The sequence below is a fragment of the Lepidochelys kempii genome, chromosome 5 (assembly GCF_965140265.1).
Source record: "Lepidochelys kempii isolate rLepKem1 chromosome 5, rLepKem1.hap2, whole genome shotgun sequence".
NCBI lineage: Eukaryota > Metazoa > Chordata > Testudines > Cheloniidae > Lepidochelys > Lepidochelys kempii.
Window position 1 is genome coordinate 100093390 of NC_133260.1, and position 20711 is coordinate 100114100.

The 20711-nt window shown below is 41.0% G+C and overlaps 1 protein-coding gene across 7 annotated transcripts in view; it reads left to right on the forward strand.

Annotated features, from left to right (window-relative positions):
• PTAR1 (protein prenyltransferase alpha subunit repeat containing 1) overlaps positions 1 to 20711 on the forward strand; it is a 183537-nt gene that overhangs the window by 6202 nt on the left and 156624 nt on the right. For all 7 annotated transcript variants that reach the window (XM_073345205.1, XM_073345206.1, XM_073345207.1 and 4 more), the window contains exons 3-4: positions 13115 to 13181; positions 19619 to 19723. In XM_073345205.1, coding sequence (XP_073201306.1) covers positions 13115 to 13181; positions 19619 to 19723 — 172 coding nt within the window. The remainder of the gene's footprint in view (positions 1 to 13114; positions 13182 to 19618; positions 19724 to 20711) is intronic.

Sequence of the window (20711 nt, forward strand, 5' to 3'; positions counted from 1 at the left end):
GCTTTACTAACTCACTTTTGCAAGTGTCTAAAGATATTGCTGACTTTGAATACTTTAACATCCTTTTTAGGAAAAGGGCTGTGAAGTTCTGCTTCGTTTGTGGGAGTGTCACTAGGTGGTCAGCATGATTTAGAGAGGAGGGATAGCTGTGACATTTGACAAATGACTTTTATGGATAAAATCACTCAGTTTCTCTGTAAAACAAAGTTGTGTTTGTAAGCTATGGATGAAGGGTAAGATCTGTCTAAGCAATATGAAATTTCTCAGTGTTATTCCTTGAAAAATAGATCTGTGTCTCTGCGGAAAAACTGAAATACCGTATACCTCTTGTAAATGGACTGAAAACTCTGTTCAGTAGGTTGGTACAGCAGCTTAGATGTTACATCACAAATCTATTGCATTGTGGACAGGTCGGGGGGGGACCGCCTTCAAGTCACAGGATCATGCTAATATACTTTAAAAATGTGAACAAGAAAGGAAAGGAGAACTGTGTTGAAAATGCTTTTGCTACAGTGGCACTCAAACTGTAGCCCTCAAACATCTTATAAGTCTATCATCATATCACCTATGATATGAAGATAGACTTATAAGATGCACCCTTTTCTGCCCCAAAGCTGGGGAAAATAGAAGTGCGTTGCAGCTTACCCTCATGGTCAATGGATTTGAACTGTTTTAAACCAAAGAGTATGTTGGATGCCAAAGTCCGTGGCCCCTCACAAACTGTGCCTTGCTGTCAGCACCCTCTCAGTCCTGGTGATTGTAGTTGTGACAGGATTACATGGGCACAAAGGCAGCCTTTCACTTAGGTAGGTTCTGAGATATTTAGGGCTTTTTTAGATTAAAACCATTACCTTTAAACGACACTGGGAAATCAGTAGGCAGCTGATGCAAATCATACAATGCAATAGGGTCTCCTAATGACATATGCCACTTACTAAGTGAGCTGCTGTACTCTGCTCCAGTGTGAGTTTCCAGGTGGATTTTAGATGTATCCCCAAGTAGGGTTTGCCTAGATTAGGAAAAGAGATCTATATTAACTAGTCCCAATTTTTCACTAGTGTAGACGCATCTTGATTTAGGTGGGTGAGGTCCACCATAAGTGCTCCATAATTTATGTTTGACGTGAGGTGTAGAATTGGTTGTCTTCAACCTAATGTTGGCATGTTAGTCACTTTTGAATTGTTAGCTCTCACAAGAGCTTCATATATATTCTGGATAATATGGAGGAAGATGATTGAGCCTTCTGGAACTCTGCCTGTGAGCAGTCTAGAGATGGAGGATGATGCCCATTATTAGGCTCCGTGTTTGTCGCAAAGGTCATGGAAATCATGGATTCCATGACTTCTGCAGTGGCCACTGTGGCTGACCGGAGGACTGCCCAAGCAGCTGACCCTGGAGTTAGCTGTCAGACTGGCTGGAGGAGTAGCAGATGGAGCAGCTGTTGGCTTCCCAGGGCTCCCTTCCCCGGCGGCGGCCAGAGTAGCCGCTGGTCGCCTGGGCCCTCCCACTATGATTCTATTGGGGTAGAATATGATTCTATTCCCTCCCACTATGATTCTATTGGGGTATTTATGGTATAAGTGCCAGGGGCGGCAAACTTTTTGGCCCGAGGGCCACATCTGGGTGGGAAAATGGCATGCAGGGCCTGAATGTAGGGCTGAGGCAGGGGCTTGGGGTGCAGGAGGGAGTGCGGGGTGTGGGAGGGGGTGCGGTGTGCAGGAAGGGGCTCAGGGCAAGGGGTTGGGGCAGAGGAGGTGTTGCAGAGTGCGGGAGGGGGCTCAGGGAAGGGGGTTGGGGTTCAGGTGCAGGAGGGGTGTGGCAGGGGCTCAGGGCAGGGGGTTGGGGTGTGGCGGGGGTTTGGAGTGCGGGTTCTGGCCCAGTGCTGCTTACCCGGAGTGGCTCTAGGGTGGCAGCGGCACGCGCTGGAGCCAGGGCAGACTCCCTGCCTGCCTGCCCTGACCCCGTGCCACTCCTGGAAGCGGCTGGCACCATGTCACTGCGGCCCCTGGAGGAGGGGGCACAGAGGGCTCTGCATGTTGCCCTTGCCGGCAGGCGCTGGTAGGCACCGCCCCCCTCCCCTCGCCAGCTCCCATTGGCCGGGAACGGGGAACCACGGCCAATGGGAGTTGTGGGGGGTGGGGGGAGCAGCTCAGGGCAGCACTCGGAGCCCTCTGCCCTCCCTCCCCCAGGAGCCGCAGGGACGTGGTGCCGCTCGCTTCCAGGAGCGGTTCGGGACTGCACCGCCAAGGGGTGGCAATCCTGCGGGCCGAATTCAAAGCCCTGATGGACCGGATGCGGGCCATAGTTTGCCCACTCTAGTATAAGTCATGGACAGGTCACGGGCTGTGATTTTTTTGTTTCTTGCCCATAACCTGTCCATGACTTTTACAGAAAAATACCTGTGATTAAATCGTAGCCTTACCTCTAATGATTCTTCAGGTTTATTTTTGGGGGGAGAGAACCTGACCTATTTCAGTTCACCCGTAGTCTCTTGCAGGTGGAATTGGAATATTTTGTGAACAATGGCATTATATGCCAAAAATATATCTAGCAGAATGAGTATGAGCGTACTTTCCTTGTCTCTGGATGGGGGAAGTTATTTATCAGAATAGCAGGTGCCATCTCTGTTAGGTTTCAGGCCAGGTTACTGTGCAGAGGACTCTTGTACTGGTAGGTAACAGTCTACCAATGTCTGTCGTGCAGTCTTCGTGATATCCGCAGGGTGACAAGAGTCATAGAATATTAGGGTTGGAAGAGACCTCAGGAGGTCATCTAGTCCAATCCCCTCCTCAAAGCAGGACCAACCACAACTAAATCATCCCAGCTAGGGCTTTGTCAGGATGGGCCATAAAAACCTCTAAGGATGGAGATTCCACAACCTCCCTTGTAACCCATTCCAATGCTTCACCACCCTCCTAGTGAAATAGTGTTTCCTAATATCCAACCTAGACTTCCCTCACTACAACTTGAGACTATTTATTCTTGTTCTGTCATCTGCCACCACTGAGCACAGTGTAGCCCCATCCTCTTTGGAACCCCCCCTTCAGGTAGTTGAATGCTTCTATCACTCTATCCCCTCACTCTTCTCTTCTGCAGAATAAATAAACCCAGTTCCCTCATCCTCTTCTCGTAAGTCATGTGCCCCAGCCCCCTAATAATTTTTGTTGCCCTCCACTGGACTCTCTCCAATTTGTCCACATCCCTTCTGTAGTGGGGGGACCAAAACTGGATGCAGTACTCCAGGTTTGGCCTCACCAGTGCCGAATAGAGGGGAATAATGGCTTCCCTCAATCTGCTGGCAATGCTCCTACTAATACAGCCCAATATGCCGTTGGCCTTCTTGGCAACAAGGGCACAGTGGTGACCCATATCCAGCTTCCCGTCCACTGTAATCCCCAGGTCCTTTTCTGCAGAACTGCTGCTTAACCAGTTGGTCCCCAGTCTGTAGCGGTGCTTGGGATTCTTCCTTCCTAAGTGCAGGACTCTGCACTTGTCCTTGTTGAACCTCATCAGATTTCTTTTGGCCCAATCCTCCAATTTGTTTAGATCACTCTGGACCCTATCACTATCCTCCAACTTATCTACCTCTCCCCCCAGCTTAGTGTCCTCTGCGAACTTGCTGAAGGTACAGTTAATCCCATCATTAATGAAGATGTTGAACAAAACCGGCCCCAGGACCAACTCCGCTTGATACCGGCTGCCAACTAGACTGCCAACTAGACATCGAGCCATTGATCACTACCAGTTGAGCCCAACAACCTAGCCAAGCTTTCTATCCACCATATAGTCCATTCATCCAATCCATACTTCTTTAATTTGCTAGCAAGAATACTGTGTGAGAATGTATCCAAAGCTTTGCTAAAGTCAATATATATCACATCCACTGCTTTCCCCATATCCACAGAGCCAGTTTACCTTCTACAATCAGGTTGGTCAGGCATGACTTGCCCTTTGTGAATCCATGTTGACTGTTCCTGATCACTTTCCTCTCCTCTTCAAAATGGATTCCTTGAGGACCTGCTCCATGATTTTGCTGGGGAATGAAGTGAGGCTGACTTGTGTATAGTTCCCTGGGTTCTTTTTCTTCCCTTTTTTAAATATGGGCATTATATTTGCCTTTTTCTAATCGTCTGGGATCTCCCCTGATCGCCACGAATTTTCAATGGTGGCCAATGCCTCTGCAATCACATCAGCTAACTCCCTCAGCACCCTTGGATGCATTAGATCTGGACCCATGGACTTGTGTATGTCCAGGTTTTCTAAATAGTCCTTAACCTGTTCTTTCACGGCTGAGGGCTGCTCACCTCCTCTCCATACTGTGTTGTCCAGTGCAGCAGTCTGGGAGCTGACCTTGTCTGTGAAGACCAATGCAAAAAAAGCATTGAGTACTTCAGCTTTTCCACATCATCTGTCATTATGTTGCTTCCCCCATTCAGTAAGGGTCCCACACTTTCCCTGACCACCACCTTGTTGCTAACATACTTGGCATGTCCGCCCTTGGCATGGTACATGGTAACATACCTGGCATGTCAGTACTGGGAGTTGTCTTGCCACAACTTTCTATATACTCTATGATCAGAAATAGAAGATTTGATATTGTCCAAACAAAGTGATGGTTTCTTCATTAAAGGCCATATAATCTCCTATAAAAAGACTGTCAATGTGCTATTTCTAAGAAAGGCACTGACAGTTTCCACCAGTCATGGACCACTTTCTGTCCTGATGCACAATGAGTTCATTGCTGCTGGATAACCGCAGCCCCACTACTGATACCCAATTCAGTTGGCAGGTTATTGTCCAGAATGAACTCTCTTCCAAGCAGCCAATGGCATTTAATACAGTTCTCATGCTGTGCTGTTGGGATCAGGTAAAAGGATCTATATTTGTTTCTGAAAAATGGGCTTTCATGAAGAAATATCTGCTTTTGTTCCTGAGTTTGAGACTATCATGGCTTTAGCTGATCAGAGTTAGGGATATGGGGATCCTTTCCCACTGGTGCAGTAGGCTAATCATGACAGGGATGCAAGGAGACACACAGACACACAAACTTCAGCAAGCAGACTATTTTTTCCCAACCCAGAGATGGAGGTAACTGGGCTGAATGGAACTTTCCAAAGTTTGAAAGGAAAGATTAAGGTTTAGATAAGGGAATATGTGTGTATAGGGATTTTTGTTCTAACCCTTTGCTCTGCATGCTATTTATGTTTGGGTGAATGAATAATAAATGGTTTGTTTTTGAAGAAGCTGTTTGGGGGTTATCATAGTCAGCTTGCTGATCATGGAGGAAAAGGGCTTACAGGTTCCAAACGTGAAAGCCCCAGCGGTGTTAACCTGGTTAGGAAACGGGGGCTCCCACCCAGACATCTAGTCCCAGAGTGGTTGGACTTCAGCGTTCCATTCTTTTGAAAAGTCACTCAAAAGGGACTCTGAAAGGCCTAAAATGTAGCTTGCCTTGTAACTGTGACATCAGTGTAATACTGTTTGACAATAACAAGATCTGGATCATTTCCATGGGTCTGGTTGCTACTGATGCATTCAGATCTGATAGAAACCTATGACCATATCTGATCTCAAATTCTCAGTTTGAGAACTCTTCTAAACCTCAGTAGAAAGAATTTTAAATGCAAAACATAAATAGTTAAGTCTGACATGGTATCAGAAACCAATGTGAATTTGAAGTGATAGCTGACTTAGATGGACTAGTCAGAACATTAGCTTATCATACAGGCACCGGTGAGGTGTGTGTGGATTGTCTGGCAGTTCCTTCACATGCAGAATTTCCTGATTGGACCTAGATTGTTATAGAAAAGTCCTGCCCTAGAAAAGCCTCAGCAGACAGAAAAATGCTTTCTACATCTGTAGTCCAAATTAAACATATAATGCAAAGCTTGTTTCATTTTTGGATGTAAGCAAGAAGGCAACCATTGGTTCTTATTTAGTCTCCAGCTCCCTACTAGCTAAATTTGTCCTATTCTCATAGAATCAGGTGGTTTGTTGTAGTAAGGCTCAGATCTGCAAACAGTATTTGCTCATTCAGTTACTCTTGTTAGCAATGTTCAGGGCGGAAGTTGAAGTCTTTTAATTCTGTCTCTGACAGAGCCTGTCTGAAGTCCTTTCATCCCAAAATACAGACCATAAAACTGTCATCTTACAAATATTTCAAGAGTGTGAAATCCAGGTTTTTGTCTTTTTCTCTTGAAGAGAGACTCCCTTTTCCATTGTTTTTAACAGAAAGCAAACAAAAAGTGCCTGGTGCGAGATGGTCTGCAAAATTGTTCAGGTTTGTCCAACTTTTAAAGTGATGATCTGTATGTTCTCAAGACTCTGCTATATTAATGACCTGCTTTATATGCCAAACTCTGCTTTAAGTGTTGGATAACATGCTTTACCCTTAACTGAACACTGCCTTTGTCAAGATAGAGAAGTTTGGCAGAATTCATAAGCTGAAATGATGGAGACGATGAATGCCGAAAAATTCAATAATCCTGTGACTGAGTTACAGAAAGGAATTTGTTTTCATGTAGATTGTTATACATAATCTTCCAAACGTAGACATTACTTGACTTAGAATCTAAACTGTGATATCCTCATATGCTAAAGCCCCACACAGCACTTCTTACTCAGGCAAAATGCCTTTTCACTTTTAATAGAACTTTGCATGGTGGGCAGGTCTCTTCTGGTTATAATGCCAAGTATAGATTTGGTTCTCATTGGTGCTAAAGTCATTAGCCTCTTGGGTGGGAAAAAGTTTGGCAATTGAAATTGTATTCTAGTCTTTTCCAATTGGTATAATTGGAAGTTCCGTAAACAATCTTAAATACAGGAGTGAAAATAAATGGCTCTGCTTCAAATATCAACTCTTGCAAGTAAATGATACATAATCATCATTTGCTAGCAGGATCTCATAAGAAGCAAGTACATTGTAATGAGTTATTGATTATTTATTGAGACAAGTGCTTAATCTACAGCTGGTCCTTGTTACGTACTTACATAGAGAGAAGGAAATTCAGAGTTTTTTGGAATCCAGAAAAATAGGGCCATGACTAAGCCACCTTGCCATAGAATCTTACTAAACTACAGCTTTCTCCAACTTCTTTGGAAAACTGAAGGTTTTAAAATATCCTAGGTTTACTACACACTTTGTGATCCCTCCTATAATGTTTAGATTTTATGCATGTATACTGAATATATACTGTGTGTAGTGTCATCACAAATTGTTCAGCTGATTACTAGAGGTTATTGTGAATATCTTCAGTCTATTTGATATAAAATGCTCAGTTACCACATATTATTTAGCATTGTATACTCCACAGTCTTCTTTATTCCAACAAGGAATAAAAGGAGTGTTTCTGATATTTTTATTTACAATTGAGAGCATTAATATGTAGAGTGTGATATCAAGATGCTTGTTTAGGCATTACAGGGCATCCAGTAGTATGGTTCTGGTTAGGAACTGGTTACTGTCTTCACTGTGAATGCTTGTTGCTCAAAAGAAAGCAGAAGAATAGCTTAAGGTAGCTATTTAGAGAACTGGACAGTAACGGTCTTGGTAACTGTGGCCCTGATTCTGTATTGACTTATGCATGTGCATAGCCTCATAGACATGGGTAAGTCCTGTTGGTTTCAAAGTTAAACACTTACGTCTTTGCAAAATCAGAGCCCTACTCTTAGTGTACCATAATTCTAAAAGTGTTGTAATCCTTTTTTCACCACTGAACAGATGTACCTTTTGAAATTAAAATGTCCTATTTCTATAGATTTGTGGTTTCATTTTTACAGTTGTGAGCTGAAAAGCATGCGCGTCATCTTTTTTTATTTTATTTTCTGGTACAGCCAAATAAAAACAAACACAAAGAATCTAGGGCCACATTCACTTCTTACAGCTGAAGAGACTCTCATTTCTGAAAGCAGCCCTGTGCAATGAGCAGGTATGCTGCTGCATTCTGCATAAACCACACCCAGCAGCAAAGACCTGTTAAGAGTGAATTAAAAAGTAAACAAATCATATGACCCTAAGGCATGTCTTACTTTTGCGGTATTGTCACAGGAAAAGTAAAGGTGCAGCAGGAAACCAATCCTATTTTGTCCTACGGCTGACACATGGCTTTCCATGGAAAGAATGGCAAAAAATGCCCCTAAAATTCATAAAGGGAACCATACGTTCAAAACCCTCACTTCTCACAGAAAAAAATCTGCTATTTTTGCAAGTAATGGCTAAGATGACTCTAAGTACTTTTTTTGTTTGTCCTCTTCATGCATTTGACAACAATTTTTGTATAGTTTCACCCTATTCCCTGTATAGTCAATTGGCTTCCCTTGTTTTTGTGGGTTTTTCACGTGGCATTAGGGGGTGAAATGTTTTTAACATAGTAAAATGTGATTGTAAAACCACAAAAAGTGACAGAGGGACAGAAGTGTCATGTCTGAAACTAATCTTACTCTTCAGTTATTATTCCATTTAAACTGACTAGATTTCAAGTTGGTGGTGTTCCTGATCCTTGACATAAGATGCACTAACCTGGAAATTTGTCTGATACATGGTTGTAATTCTTAATAGGATTAATTAACATTAGTTTGGCAAGTGCATCCACATCAAGTATAAACAAAGTTTGTTTTTTAAACTATTTTAGCTTAATTAATGTCCAATTTAGCTTAGCTAAAATTTTGTTTATCACAGTTGACCCTTTGTATAGTGATGCTACGTAATAATAATTACACACAAAAACAACATTGCAACCTTAACAATGATTTTTAAAGTCAAGCACTCAAAAGCTAGGAAAAAGCCAGAATTAAGGTTGTCTGTGCATCCTAGTACCAGTATCCTGGCCCAGCCAATCCTACTTTCCTCCTTGAGGCTTGCTAAGTCCCAATCTCCCCACTGACTTCCAGTTTTCCTCCCTGTCCCCACACCCAAACATAGTATCCTTGACCAGTCAGTGCCAGTCTCCCTTCAGCTCCTCATGCAGTCTGTGCTCTCCCTCCACAATATCCCCCACTGGCTCCCAGTCATTCTCCTCCTCCTGGCTTCCAAGCTAGTTTCTCTCTCCTCCTCCAGTGCCAGTCTTACCAGACTCCTTGTCTTAAACTAGTCCTTTCCCTTCCCTTGGTCTGTTTTTTGTTCCATATGCGTTTGAAGCAGATGGTTTTCTCCTCCTGAGTGCCAGCTAGGGGGGCACTGAGAGCACAGGAGAGACATGCTCTCTATTCTCAGTTCCTGTGCATGGCCCCACCTATTGAGCAAGTTCAAATTGCAGTCTTTTTCAGAGGTTTACAACTTGGCCAAATTTGGGTGGATTTTCACAAGGACAGGAAAAAGGCACATTCCTGACGCACAAGGGTGCTCCTTGCAAATTTCTAATCTCTGCTCCGGAGTATGGGGGCACTAGAGTATTTCAAAGAGAATGTTCCAATTTCAATTTTTTTTATATTGGCAAAATGTATTTTTTCTTAGCCTTGTTCTCAGAAACAGTTGAACTGTTCTGGGTGAAATTTTCCAAAAACTTTCAGCCTGACACAGCTATCCAGCATGGAAAATTCAGCCCAAATGGTTAAAGTTTGGCCAAGTTACAAGCATCTGAAAATAGGGTCTTATAATGGGTATGTGAGGCAACCTTAATGATAGGCAGTGCTGCCTGCCACACCTACAATATTACTTAAAGAATGGACGAAGGGAGGAAAACATACCATACCAGTGATGAGTCACATTGCAGGAATTGGTAATACCTTAGGTTAAACATTTATTTATTAATGTACAAAATAAGATGCTCAGGGCTCTTTCTCGTCTTGAGAGGAAAGGAGGTTGCAGTTTATAATACTGAACATTCAAGAGATTTTTCTGTTTTAATAATCACAGATTGGAGAAACCATCAGAGGAATGATATGAAAATCCCAACTGCCCAAGTGGGGGAGTTATGCTGGTTCATGTTTAGCAGTGATGTATGTCCATCTCTGTATTTTCTTCCTTACCATTTTGCCATCTAGTAGGTTGCTTAGATGAATCTTGCATTTGTGGTGAATTTACTTTAGAAGAGTCATTATCTCCTCTATTCTCTTGATCTATTTTGAAAGAGGATAAGGCTGACATGTTTGTATAACGTGATTTTTAAGTAATGGTGGTGTAATCAGAGCTTTTGAGTTTTTGCCTTTTATCATGTCTGTAACTATAAATAAATATTTCAAATCAGTGATTCCCAAACTTTAACAACCTGTGAACCCCTTTCACTAAGATGTCAAGCCTTGCAAACTCCCTTCTAAAAACGAATATTTCCAGGGATTTTCTCCTTTACATGAGCATAACTAATAAAAGCAGTGATCTTCGAAATATAAAATTTGTTTTTATGACATGCTTATTACACACTATTTATTATTAATTATGATTTATCATTACGGTACTTTTATTACATTTATGAAAATGGCAACACTCTTCCAAGATCTCACTTTCATAGCTTGTATAAGCTTTGAATAAGCCTGTAATAAGACAAGGCTCCTATGTTTCATCAAGGAGTATCAGATGTGAAACAGCATGAAGGTATTTAAGAAGCCAACTCAAAGAGTTCGTCCTACACAAGCATTCAGGTCTTGAGCAGTCCAGGCAAACAATGCACGTTACAACAAAGCTTAAACTTGTTCTGTATAATAATTTTAAAAACAATACTAGCTGCCTATTTAATTTTAAAAACAGCAAAAAATATCCACCCCCCTTTCCATTTCTTATAGGGAGTCTTGAAGTTTAAATCTCCTCAGTGTGATAGATATGCTTGCTTTGATCTGCTTAGCTCTTGGAAGTCCAGGAACTCTGGGCTGCTGGCCCTGTGCTGCCCGGGGTCCCTAGGGACAGCTCTTTCCACCATTAGGGAATTTTTTCCCGAGAACCCCCTGTAACATTTCGTGAACCCCCAGGGGTCATGAACCCCAGTTTGGGAACCACTATTTTAAATATTCCATTGTCTTATTTGCTTCTCATTTTTCAGAAGCTATTGTGAAAAAGGTGTGTCTGAAGCAGCCACATCTTACTGCGCACCCCCGAGTTGGTTTTGTTTCATCCCTTGATGCTTGTGGTGATCTAGTAATGGATAAAACCAGCAGTGCTTTTGCTAAGCCTTGTTGGTCAAGTTTTGGGTTAGCAAAACCAAAACCATAAGGCCTGTAATCAGCAGAGTACTTAATCACATGTTTAACTTTAAGCACATGCATAATCCCATGTACTTTAATAGGACTATTCACATGCTTAAAATTAAGCATGTGCTTAAGTACTTTGCTGGATCGGGGCCTACATGAGCTGGTTTCAGGTCCCAGTCTGCCCAAACCCCTAAAATCCAGATACAGGGCTTTGGCTCATCTCTAATATGCAATTTATTTTTTTCCAAGTTTTATGTAACTGTGGGTGGTGCTGGCTGCACTTGAGCATATTGATAAGGTGCCAACGGATGCACTGGTTCACTGCATCAGGCTCCTAGACAGGAGCCTTGATGGCCAAGGCTATGGAATTTCATGTGATTAAATTCACCTTTCTCTGGCAGAAATCCCAAATGAAGGGTGCATCTGGCTAGGCTTGCACAGAGAATTGCTTGTGGACCACCCTGGGCCTTTGGAGATTAATGTTCCCCATTGTAGTTACATATAGTCAGTTAATTACTAGTTTTCTGTATGTCCAGTCATCTTAACTGAACCATCCATGGATTTAGCTCTCTGTATATACCCCCTGCTTTTTCTCCCCATCCCTAGCTCTTTTTTCTTAAAACAAATTGTAATCCAGTGCTTCTCCTTTATGAGAATGCAGCTGAACTGAAAAAACTTGTTTTGTTGGCAAATTACTTTGGTGTTACAACCTTTTGAATATATTATTCAAATTAAATTGAACAGTTAAGAATCTAGACTAACAGTCTTGCGAGCAAAAGCACTGATAATTTTGCTTGTATTTTGGAGAGTATCTGTGTACTGCTGCTGCTTCTTACCCAGCTCATTTATATTTAAGAATTGTAATGCCGGGGAAGATTTAATTGACCTGATTTTGTGACTTTTGGAAGAAAGAGTTAAAGAACCAAACCTGAGACACTGAGAATTATCACTGTGTTTTATGAGAGATGGCATATAACACTAAGTGTTTTTTACCTAGGTAGGCATCAAACTAATTGATTAGTGCAGCAAAATACAGGAGGGAAAGGAAAGGAAAGGCTAGAATAGAATAACTCTTCTGTTTGTCAGCCACCCACATAGCTGCTTCCAGTTTTATTACATCATTAAATATATGTAGAAATTTAGAGTCTGCAGTGTCTAAAGGGGAGTAGAAAAACAAATGTTTATGGGTATGTCTGTTTCTTATTTAGTGATTAGTCACAGTGTCTCAATCTTTGGAGAGGCAGCCTATTCAGAGTCTTTTAAAAATATTTTCTGTTACATAGTTGTGCAACTTTCTAAATTTTTGATGTTCTCTGTTACTAATCCATAGTTGTAGGGGATTTTCCCTTTCCATAGGTGCAATTTTTGTAGTGGTTATTTAGTTGCAGGTAAAAGTATGTAGCATAGAATAGCTATAGCGAATTGCTATCTGCAGTGCAGAGTTCTTAAAGAGTTTTGCTGTTCCAGGAGATGATTGTAGTTTTGAGTGTTAAGATCTCAATCAACAATTTTTCAACAATTTTAAGAACTTTGCATGTGTTTAAGTCACACAGTGTATTTCAATTTTAATAACTAAATGGACTAGAATGCTCAAAGATCCCATACAAGCTCTCTGTTTCAGAGCTATCCAGTAGCTTTTAATTCACGTAAGAATATTGTCTTTTTGAATCATAGTTGTCCAGGGGGAGGAGAACCATGATTCCAAGTCATTATAGTGGAGTTTGTAGAGGTCAGTGAACCCAAGAGGTGGGTACTTATTTTAAGTACTCAACATGGAAGGAGAAGAAACTAAACCAACTGTGTGTCATCCTTCCAGTTTGAGCTACCTCTTTCTCTGGACTGGAACTCAGCAATATTTCCCAGAGGTGTATTGCAATAAGAATGAGTCAGAGAGAAGAGGCTTTGAAAAAGTATGGGGGCATAAAGAGAGGAGAAGTTTTGATGTTTTATTTTACCACTGTTAATCATTCATGGATTTTTTTTTTTAATCTTTTAGAATTGATAGATATCACATGTACGCTGCTACTACTAAACCCAGACTTCACCACTGCATGGAATGTAAGGTATGTCGCACTCAGCAAATGGTATCACAAAGAGCTTGGTCAGCCGCCTTAAATCTGAGTCCGCCGTAAGCTTTGTTTTAAGTGGGATTTAACACTGCTGTTTTGATAAGATGTGCTGAAAGAACTTTTAAAATCTTTTCCTTCCTGATTTCCTTTGTAGCTAGTCTGTTGCATTTTACAGTACAGTAATATATATTTTCAGCACAAATAAAGTGGCATAACCCTTAATCTGAAGATAAAGAATATATTTTACCAGAGGTTACTGATCCTGTTCATGTATCGGTGAACATTTTTATCTTAGATCAAATTTAATATAAAACTGCATCTCTGCTTACTAGCATATTTCGAGTCAATGTGTTGTATGAAGTTACCCCAATGAATAATTATGTGAACTATGATTCTTTTGTTCACATTGGTATTAAACTGACTATATAAGGTAGTTGGCAAAAAATTTATTGATAGGTAGCTTCCTTCAATGTAATCCATTAAGATAGTATGTTAAATACTTAGATTTTATTTTGCTCAAGAGCTAGGGATGTCACACTCATCCAGACTTCACATTTGATCAGCATTTGGTTCCCTCTTGCTGACAACAGGTAATGCAAATGAAGCTTTGCTCTAAAGAGTATTTCCACTCTTGCCTGACTCCTGGGGCAGTCTAGGCAGCACTGAGCAGTCTGATGCTCTTAGGACAGGTGTACAATTAAAATGCTGCAGCGGCAGAGCTGCACCAGTGCCGTAGTGCTTCAGTGAAGATGTGACTACACTGACAAGAAAGCTAATTCAGCTCCATGAGAGGCGGTAGCTGTGTCGGCAGCAGAAACCCTGTCATCAACCTAGTGCTGTCTACCTTGGGGGTTAGATCAGTATAACTGCATTGCTCAGGGGTGTGGATTTTTCACACCCTTGAGTGACGTAGTTGTGCTGATGTAAGTTTAGAATGCAGACCTACCCTGAGATCCCTACCCACTGCAGCCATGAGGAAAGGGGCTACTAGAATGAACACGCGTACACATTCTCTTCTTTACAACCACCTGGGAAGAGAGGAAACTGAGGGCTCCTTGTCACCTAGGAACATCATAATAGTACTTATCATTTTTATATTGTTTTACATATAGGTTTAAAATTGCCATTGTGCTCATTTTATAGTTTAGGGAAGCTCAGACAGGAAAGCGAAGCCATTTGCTCAACCTGACATAGCAAGTTGTTGGCAGAGCCAGGATTAGAATTCAGGACTTTGATTCCACTCCCTGTACAACACAGGACTTCACCAAGTGTATTGGAGTAATGGTCTATTTAGTCAACTATGCAATCTCCAGCAGTTGCTAATACCGGATACTTCACAGGAATGTGTGAAATACACATAATAGACAATTATAAAATAACCTGCTCATAAGGGAAGTTTTTTCCTAATGTCAAGTGAGTAATGGTTGCCCTGAATACTACATCCCTTTTTAAAGTTATACCACCGTTTATGAAACTGGAAGTTGTTACCCATGTCAGTGCTTAACCCCTTTTTGAGTTCTGCTAATCTTTTAAATTTCTCCTAAGTTCTGGCTGTCAATAACGTTTTGAGGTAAAGAGTTCCACAGGTTAATTATATGTTGTGTAAAAGAGAAAGAAAGGGTTACTATTTCTTCTATCAGTTATTAAAGGCAGTTTTCTGCTTTTTAATTAGATGTCTCCTGGTTCCAGTATTGTGAGAGAAGGTGCTTGATTGACCTTCATTGCTGCTGCTGCTTCTAGCCTTAGTCCCCTCTATATGGGGGTCAGCTTTTTTGAGTCCTTCTCCATTCCAGTCTGTCTTGAACCAGTTCCTCAGATACTCTGCAGCTAATCAAATCTTTTTGTATAACATCCATCCATATAGTTCTGGGTCTTCCAACCCTTCTCTTACCCTCCACTTCTAAGTTTAGTGCCCTGTTTCCTCTACATACTTCTGATCTTTTCACATGCCCAAACCATCTAAGCTGGGTTTCCCTCAGCTTTTCTGTAATTGGTACCGCCTTCACACTTCCCCCTAATTCGTTTGTTGCAAACGTGAGATTGACCTTCTCCATAGCTGTCATTGTTTTAATTTTACCTCCATCAGGGTGTCACACCTTGATTATTTTGAGACTCCAATATTCCATTTTCTAATGGCACGGCTGGTCGTCCAAGCTGAATATCAGACTCTGAGTCATACTATGATATTTAGACATACCTCTAAATGGGAGAAGGGATGCGGATATGAACTATCCCAAGCATGTCCTCTGATTTTTTCAGTCCACATAGGAACTGTGCAGGCTTGACCATAGCATAGCCCTACTTTCCCAGTGTACACAGAGGAGGCGCAGGGACTTCCCTCCCTCTTCCTGGCGATGCCCAATAGAAGCAGTTCATTGCACTCCCCTAAGCACAGAGACAGCAATTGATCCCCCTTGCACCAGGGCTCAGAAGCGGGGAAAGGCTCTTTCCATATTCTTTCCACCCGCACACAAGGGCCAGGGACAGTTTTAAATAATAGTTTGGGGGGTTTTAAACAAGAAATTGCCGCTTTAAATTTAGGTGGTTTTAAATGTTTAGACATGGAGATTTGCTCAGTTCAATAGGTTTCTTGCAGTTGGAAAAATAAAGAAATCAGCCCATTAAGACTATTTGTGGTGAATAGCTGTCAGATCCAGATAAAGCAAGTATTTTTTTCCCAGCCTATAATATAATTATCCAGGTTGGTGCTATGAACTGATTTTTGAAGTGTCATTGATTAAAGAAAAGGGAAATGTGGCAGTCATAGTAAAGGGTTGGCTATCATGAGAAAAATGTATCTTCGGGTATTCTTGAAATGATAAAGTTCATGAGGCTTTTAAACAGAAAAACCACCATTGAACCCATATGTGAACTTCTCAGGTGTTGCTATAAGTAATGTTCTCTGTAGCTGTATTGCTGCTGAAAGTTGAATCCATTTTTTTTTTTAATGGAAGTATACAAGAACATAATGTGCATACTGGGTCAGACTAATGGTCCATCTAGGCCAATATTCTGCCTTCTGACCAATGGCCATTGCCAGGTGCTTCAGAAGGAATGAGCAGAACAAGGCAGTTATCAAGTAATCCATCCTGTGTCGTCCAGTCCCGGCTTCTGGCAGTCAGAGAATTAGGGACACACGAAGCATGGGACTGCATCTGACCATCTTGGTTTATAGCCATTGAGGGACCTATCCTCCATGAACTTATCTCCATTCTTTTTTTTTAACCCATTTATACTTTTGACCTTCACAACATCCCCTGCCAATGAGCTGAACAGATTGACCGTACATTGTGTTAGTTTTAAACCTGCTGCCTATTGTGTTATGTGATGGGTTAATAACACTTCCTATTCACTTTCTCCATGCCATTCATGATTTTATAGACCTCTGTCATATCCCCACTTAGTCGTCTTTTTCTCTTTCCTGTCTTTTTTTAATCTCTCCTCATATGGAAGTTGTTCTATACACCAATAATTTTCATTGCCTTTCTCTGCACCTTTTCCAATTATAATATATCTCTTTTGAGATAGGGTGACCACAACTTCACACAGTATTCAAAGTGTGGGCATACCATGGATTTATATAGTAGCATTTTGATATTTACTGTCTTATGTATCCCCTTACTAATAGTTCCTAACATTGTTAGCTTTATTTCTGCCACTGCACAGTGAGTAGATGTTTTCAGAGAACTATCCATAGAGACTCCAAGATCTTTCTTGAGTGGTAACATCTAATTTAGATCTTGGCATTTTGGATGAATAGTTGAGATTGTTTTCCAATGTGCATTATTTTGCACTTATCAGCATTTAATTTTATGTACTATTTTGTTGTCAAGTCACCCAGTTTTGTGAGATCTCTTTGCAGTCAGTTTTGGACTTACCTATCTTGAGTAATTTTGTATCATCTGCAAATTTTGCCACCTCACCCTTAAGCCTTTTTTCCAGATCATGTATGAAAATGTTCAACACACAGATCCCAGTACGGATTCTTGGACTACCCTGCTAATTACCTCTCTCATGAAAATTGACCGTTCCTACTCTTTGTGCCCTATCTTTTAACCAGTTATCTAGCCATGAGAAGACCTTCCCTTTTTATCCCAGGACTGCTTACTTCGCTTAAGAGCCTTTGGTCTGGTACCTTGTCAAAAGTTTTCTGAAAGTCCAAGTACTCTATATCAACTAAATCACCTTTGCCCACATGCTTGTTGACACCCGCAAAGAATTCAAATAGATTGGCGAGGCATGATTTTCCTTTACAAAAGCTATGTTGACTCTTCCCCAACTTATCAGATACATAGCTGTACATGATAATTTTGTTCTTTGTTGTAGTTTCAACTAGTTTGCCTGGTACTGAAGTTAGGCTTACCAACCTGTAATTGCCAAGATTGCCTCTGGAGCCTTCTTTAAAAATCTGCATTACATTAGCTATCCTCCAGTCACCTGGTAAGCGATAGGTTACAAACCAAAGGTAATAATTCTGCAGTTTCATATTTGAGTACCTTCAGAACTCTTGGGTGAATATCATCTGGTTCTAGTGACTTACGGTATAATTTATCAATGTGTTGCAAAACTTACTCTACTTACACCTCAGTCTGGGACAGTTCCTCAGATTTGTCACCTAAAAAGAATGGCTCAGGTGTGGGAATCTCCCTCACATCAACTGCAGTGAAGACTGCTGGAAAGAATTCATTTAGCTTCTACACAATGGTCATGTCGTCTTTGAGATAGCTAGGCAAAAGGATAGAAAATATAAGAATATGAAACATAGGTGAGGGACCGTAAGAGCAATAAATAAAGTTGGTCTTAGAGCAGGGGAGGTTGGTTGTGTGGGTGGGTGGATGGAACTGGGCCCGCAGATATAGCTCCTGATCCAGCAAACATTTAAAGGCAGGCTCAACTTTAAGGACATTGACATGAGTAATTCCATTCTAGAATGTGAGACCATGCTCATTTGCTTAAAGTTAATCATATGCTTAAGGCTTTGCTGGATTGGGGCCATAGTGTAAAAATACAGTTGCAGGTTTGGACCTGGGAGATAACAGTAAAGGGGATAGTGAGGGGATACTGTTTTTCTTGCAGCCACATCTTATTGTAACATGATATGCTTTTAATCCTGAAACAGGGGAGGGTAATGGGAAGAAGGAGAAAAAAGAAAGGGGTGCTCTCTTTTCTGTCCCATCAGTTAAGCCATCCTATGCCATACTTTCCCCTTTTTTCCATCCTGTTCTGAAGTAGCTGTCCTAGTTTCTCATTTAAAAGATCTGGTTGTTCTAGAAATAACTGACTTCATTTACTAGTGCTGTCACATTGACATCTTTTAGAATGAAAATTTTCAACCTCCTTTCATTCTTTAGTCATGCATGGGGGAATTAAATCAGACCTCTGTGGAAATACGTTAGGCATTTTTTTCTTTACTTTCATTGAACTACTCATTCTTATCTAAGCATATGCTTAAGGGTTCTCAGTGCTCAGGTCTCCCAGTGCTCAGAATCGAGCTTTGTGCTGGCAGCATCTCATTGCTATACAGGTGTCTGGACTGATATGAAATCCATATAGCTTCAGGCTTCTCAAAGATTTCACCATAATGTGTCTGTCTCACAAGTGTGCAGGGGAGGGGTTGTGACAGACAGGATGAGAATTAAGGTTTGGGAAGTCTTTTACTAAATATTATGTTAACGAGTAACTAAACCTAGAATTGTCTGGCTTTCCAAATTGATTTTAAAAACCAGCAAAAACAACCCTACAGTAACTTTTAATTGAGATATATAATTTTTTTTTTTTGGCCTCTAAGTTAGTGATTCCTAATACCAACCTTAAACCCTGTTTCAATCTATTTATATTTGTGTAGAGAATTATTTCATTAAGATGCTTTTAAAATGTAAAATAATAGTGATGCTACTGTCTTGAATCACAATAGTAATTTCATGAGTGCTTGTCTTTTGTAGCTTTTAATTATCAATTACATATATGTAACTTCTGTTGACATCAGTGAAGCTTGCTTGTGCATAACTGTCTTTTTGAAATGTGTATATCTTATGGGAAGGCTTTGGAAGATAGCTCTAGGGTGTTTAAAATTAACCTTAATCAGTCAAAAAATTGTTTTGTATGCCAATGATAGCACATGTTAAGTTTTCTACTGCAAAATATTGTGCAACTCAGGAACAGATCCACTTTGTAAAGTTGGGTCATCATTTCAGGATGAATTACCATGGACAGAAATATAGACCGTTTGTCCAATTCAAAATGTAGAACACAGATTTTTGCTTTGAAAACACTCTATCTTGTTACAGTAAAATGGCTTTATCAATTGTTGAAGTTTTTGTAATTTTTAAGGTTTATATTCTGGATATCATAGTTGGCTGTATTATGTTTCAAAGAAAATGACATGCACCCTTAAATTAGGTGTACAAATGGAATGTTTTTTTCTTTCACAGGAAAGAACTAATATTATCTGGCACTTTAAGTCCAGTTAAGGATTTACATCTTGGAAAACTGGCATTAACTAAGTTTCCGAAAAGCCCAGAAACATGGATTCACAGGTTTCTCTTTTTTTCTCTTCCCTTTCCTTCCCTTCCCTCCCCGCCTTCCCCCCCAATATATTTTCATACTTCTATCTGAGTTTGGGGTAGGGAAGCTGGTGAATGGAGGCAAGCATCTGGAAACAGCAGATTTCCAAACAATCTAGTGTAAAATTCATTGCTTTTTTTTTTTTTTTTAAGAATCTGATCAACTATGTGTAGGACTTAGTGTTCAAGTCAAATATGTGTTTCTGCATGTTACATGTCTTTTATTATAACTAGAGTGGTGTGTAATTTTTTCTTCGTTTTGTATTCCCAGTGTGACTGCTTGAAAATTGCCATCAAATTAATGCTAGGTTTTTCATATTTTACTTTTTTTTATTTGCCATTAACCTGTTCATATTGTAGACCTGCCAGAGAACCAGGATACATTAAAAAATAAATTTTGTAATTGTAGCTAGGTTATATCCCATTACTGTACTCTGATATTTTTCCTTATGACTATATTTTCACCAGCCATGGGATTATGCAATGACAACGTCTCCCTTACTGAGCAATAACAAAAGGTATTTTTCTAAAATAAAAAAGCAACCCAGTGCTCAGTCAAATGCATCAAATCCCAAATACCTCGGGATGGCTCCCACACTCCTGGTGGTGTTTGGGGCTGGTGACACCTGATGCCTGCAGGCATATGGTAGGGGAAGGATGTAGTTCTGGCCCAGTGGAGCAGAGACCCTAGCCAGATCTGCGAGAAGTTGTTGTCCTTGTCCCTGGCTGTGGAGGAGGTCACCCCACTGCTGAATGGCTCTGTCCCTGACCACAAGCCATTCAGCAGTGATGTGGTGTCCCCTGCAGCCAGGGACAGTTCCTCCTCATGGCACTGACTAGGGGTCTCTACTACACCCCACCGGGAGCCCAGCCTTCCTCAGACCTTGTGCCTTCAGGGATCCAGTGTCACTGGCCCTGTAACCATGCAGGGAACCCTCTGCAGCTCTGTTGTCACAGCCTC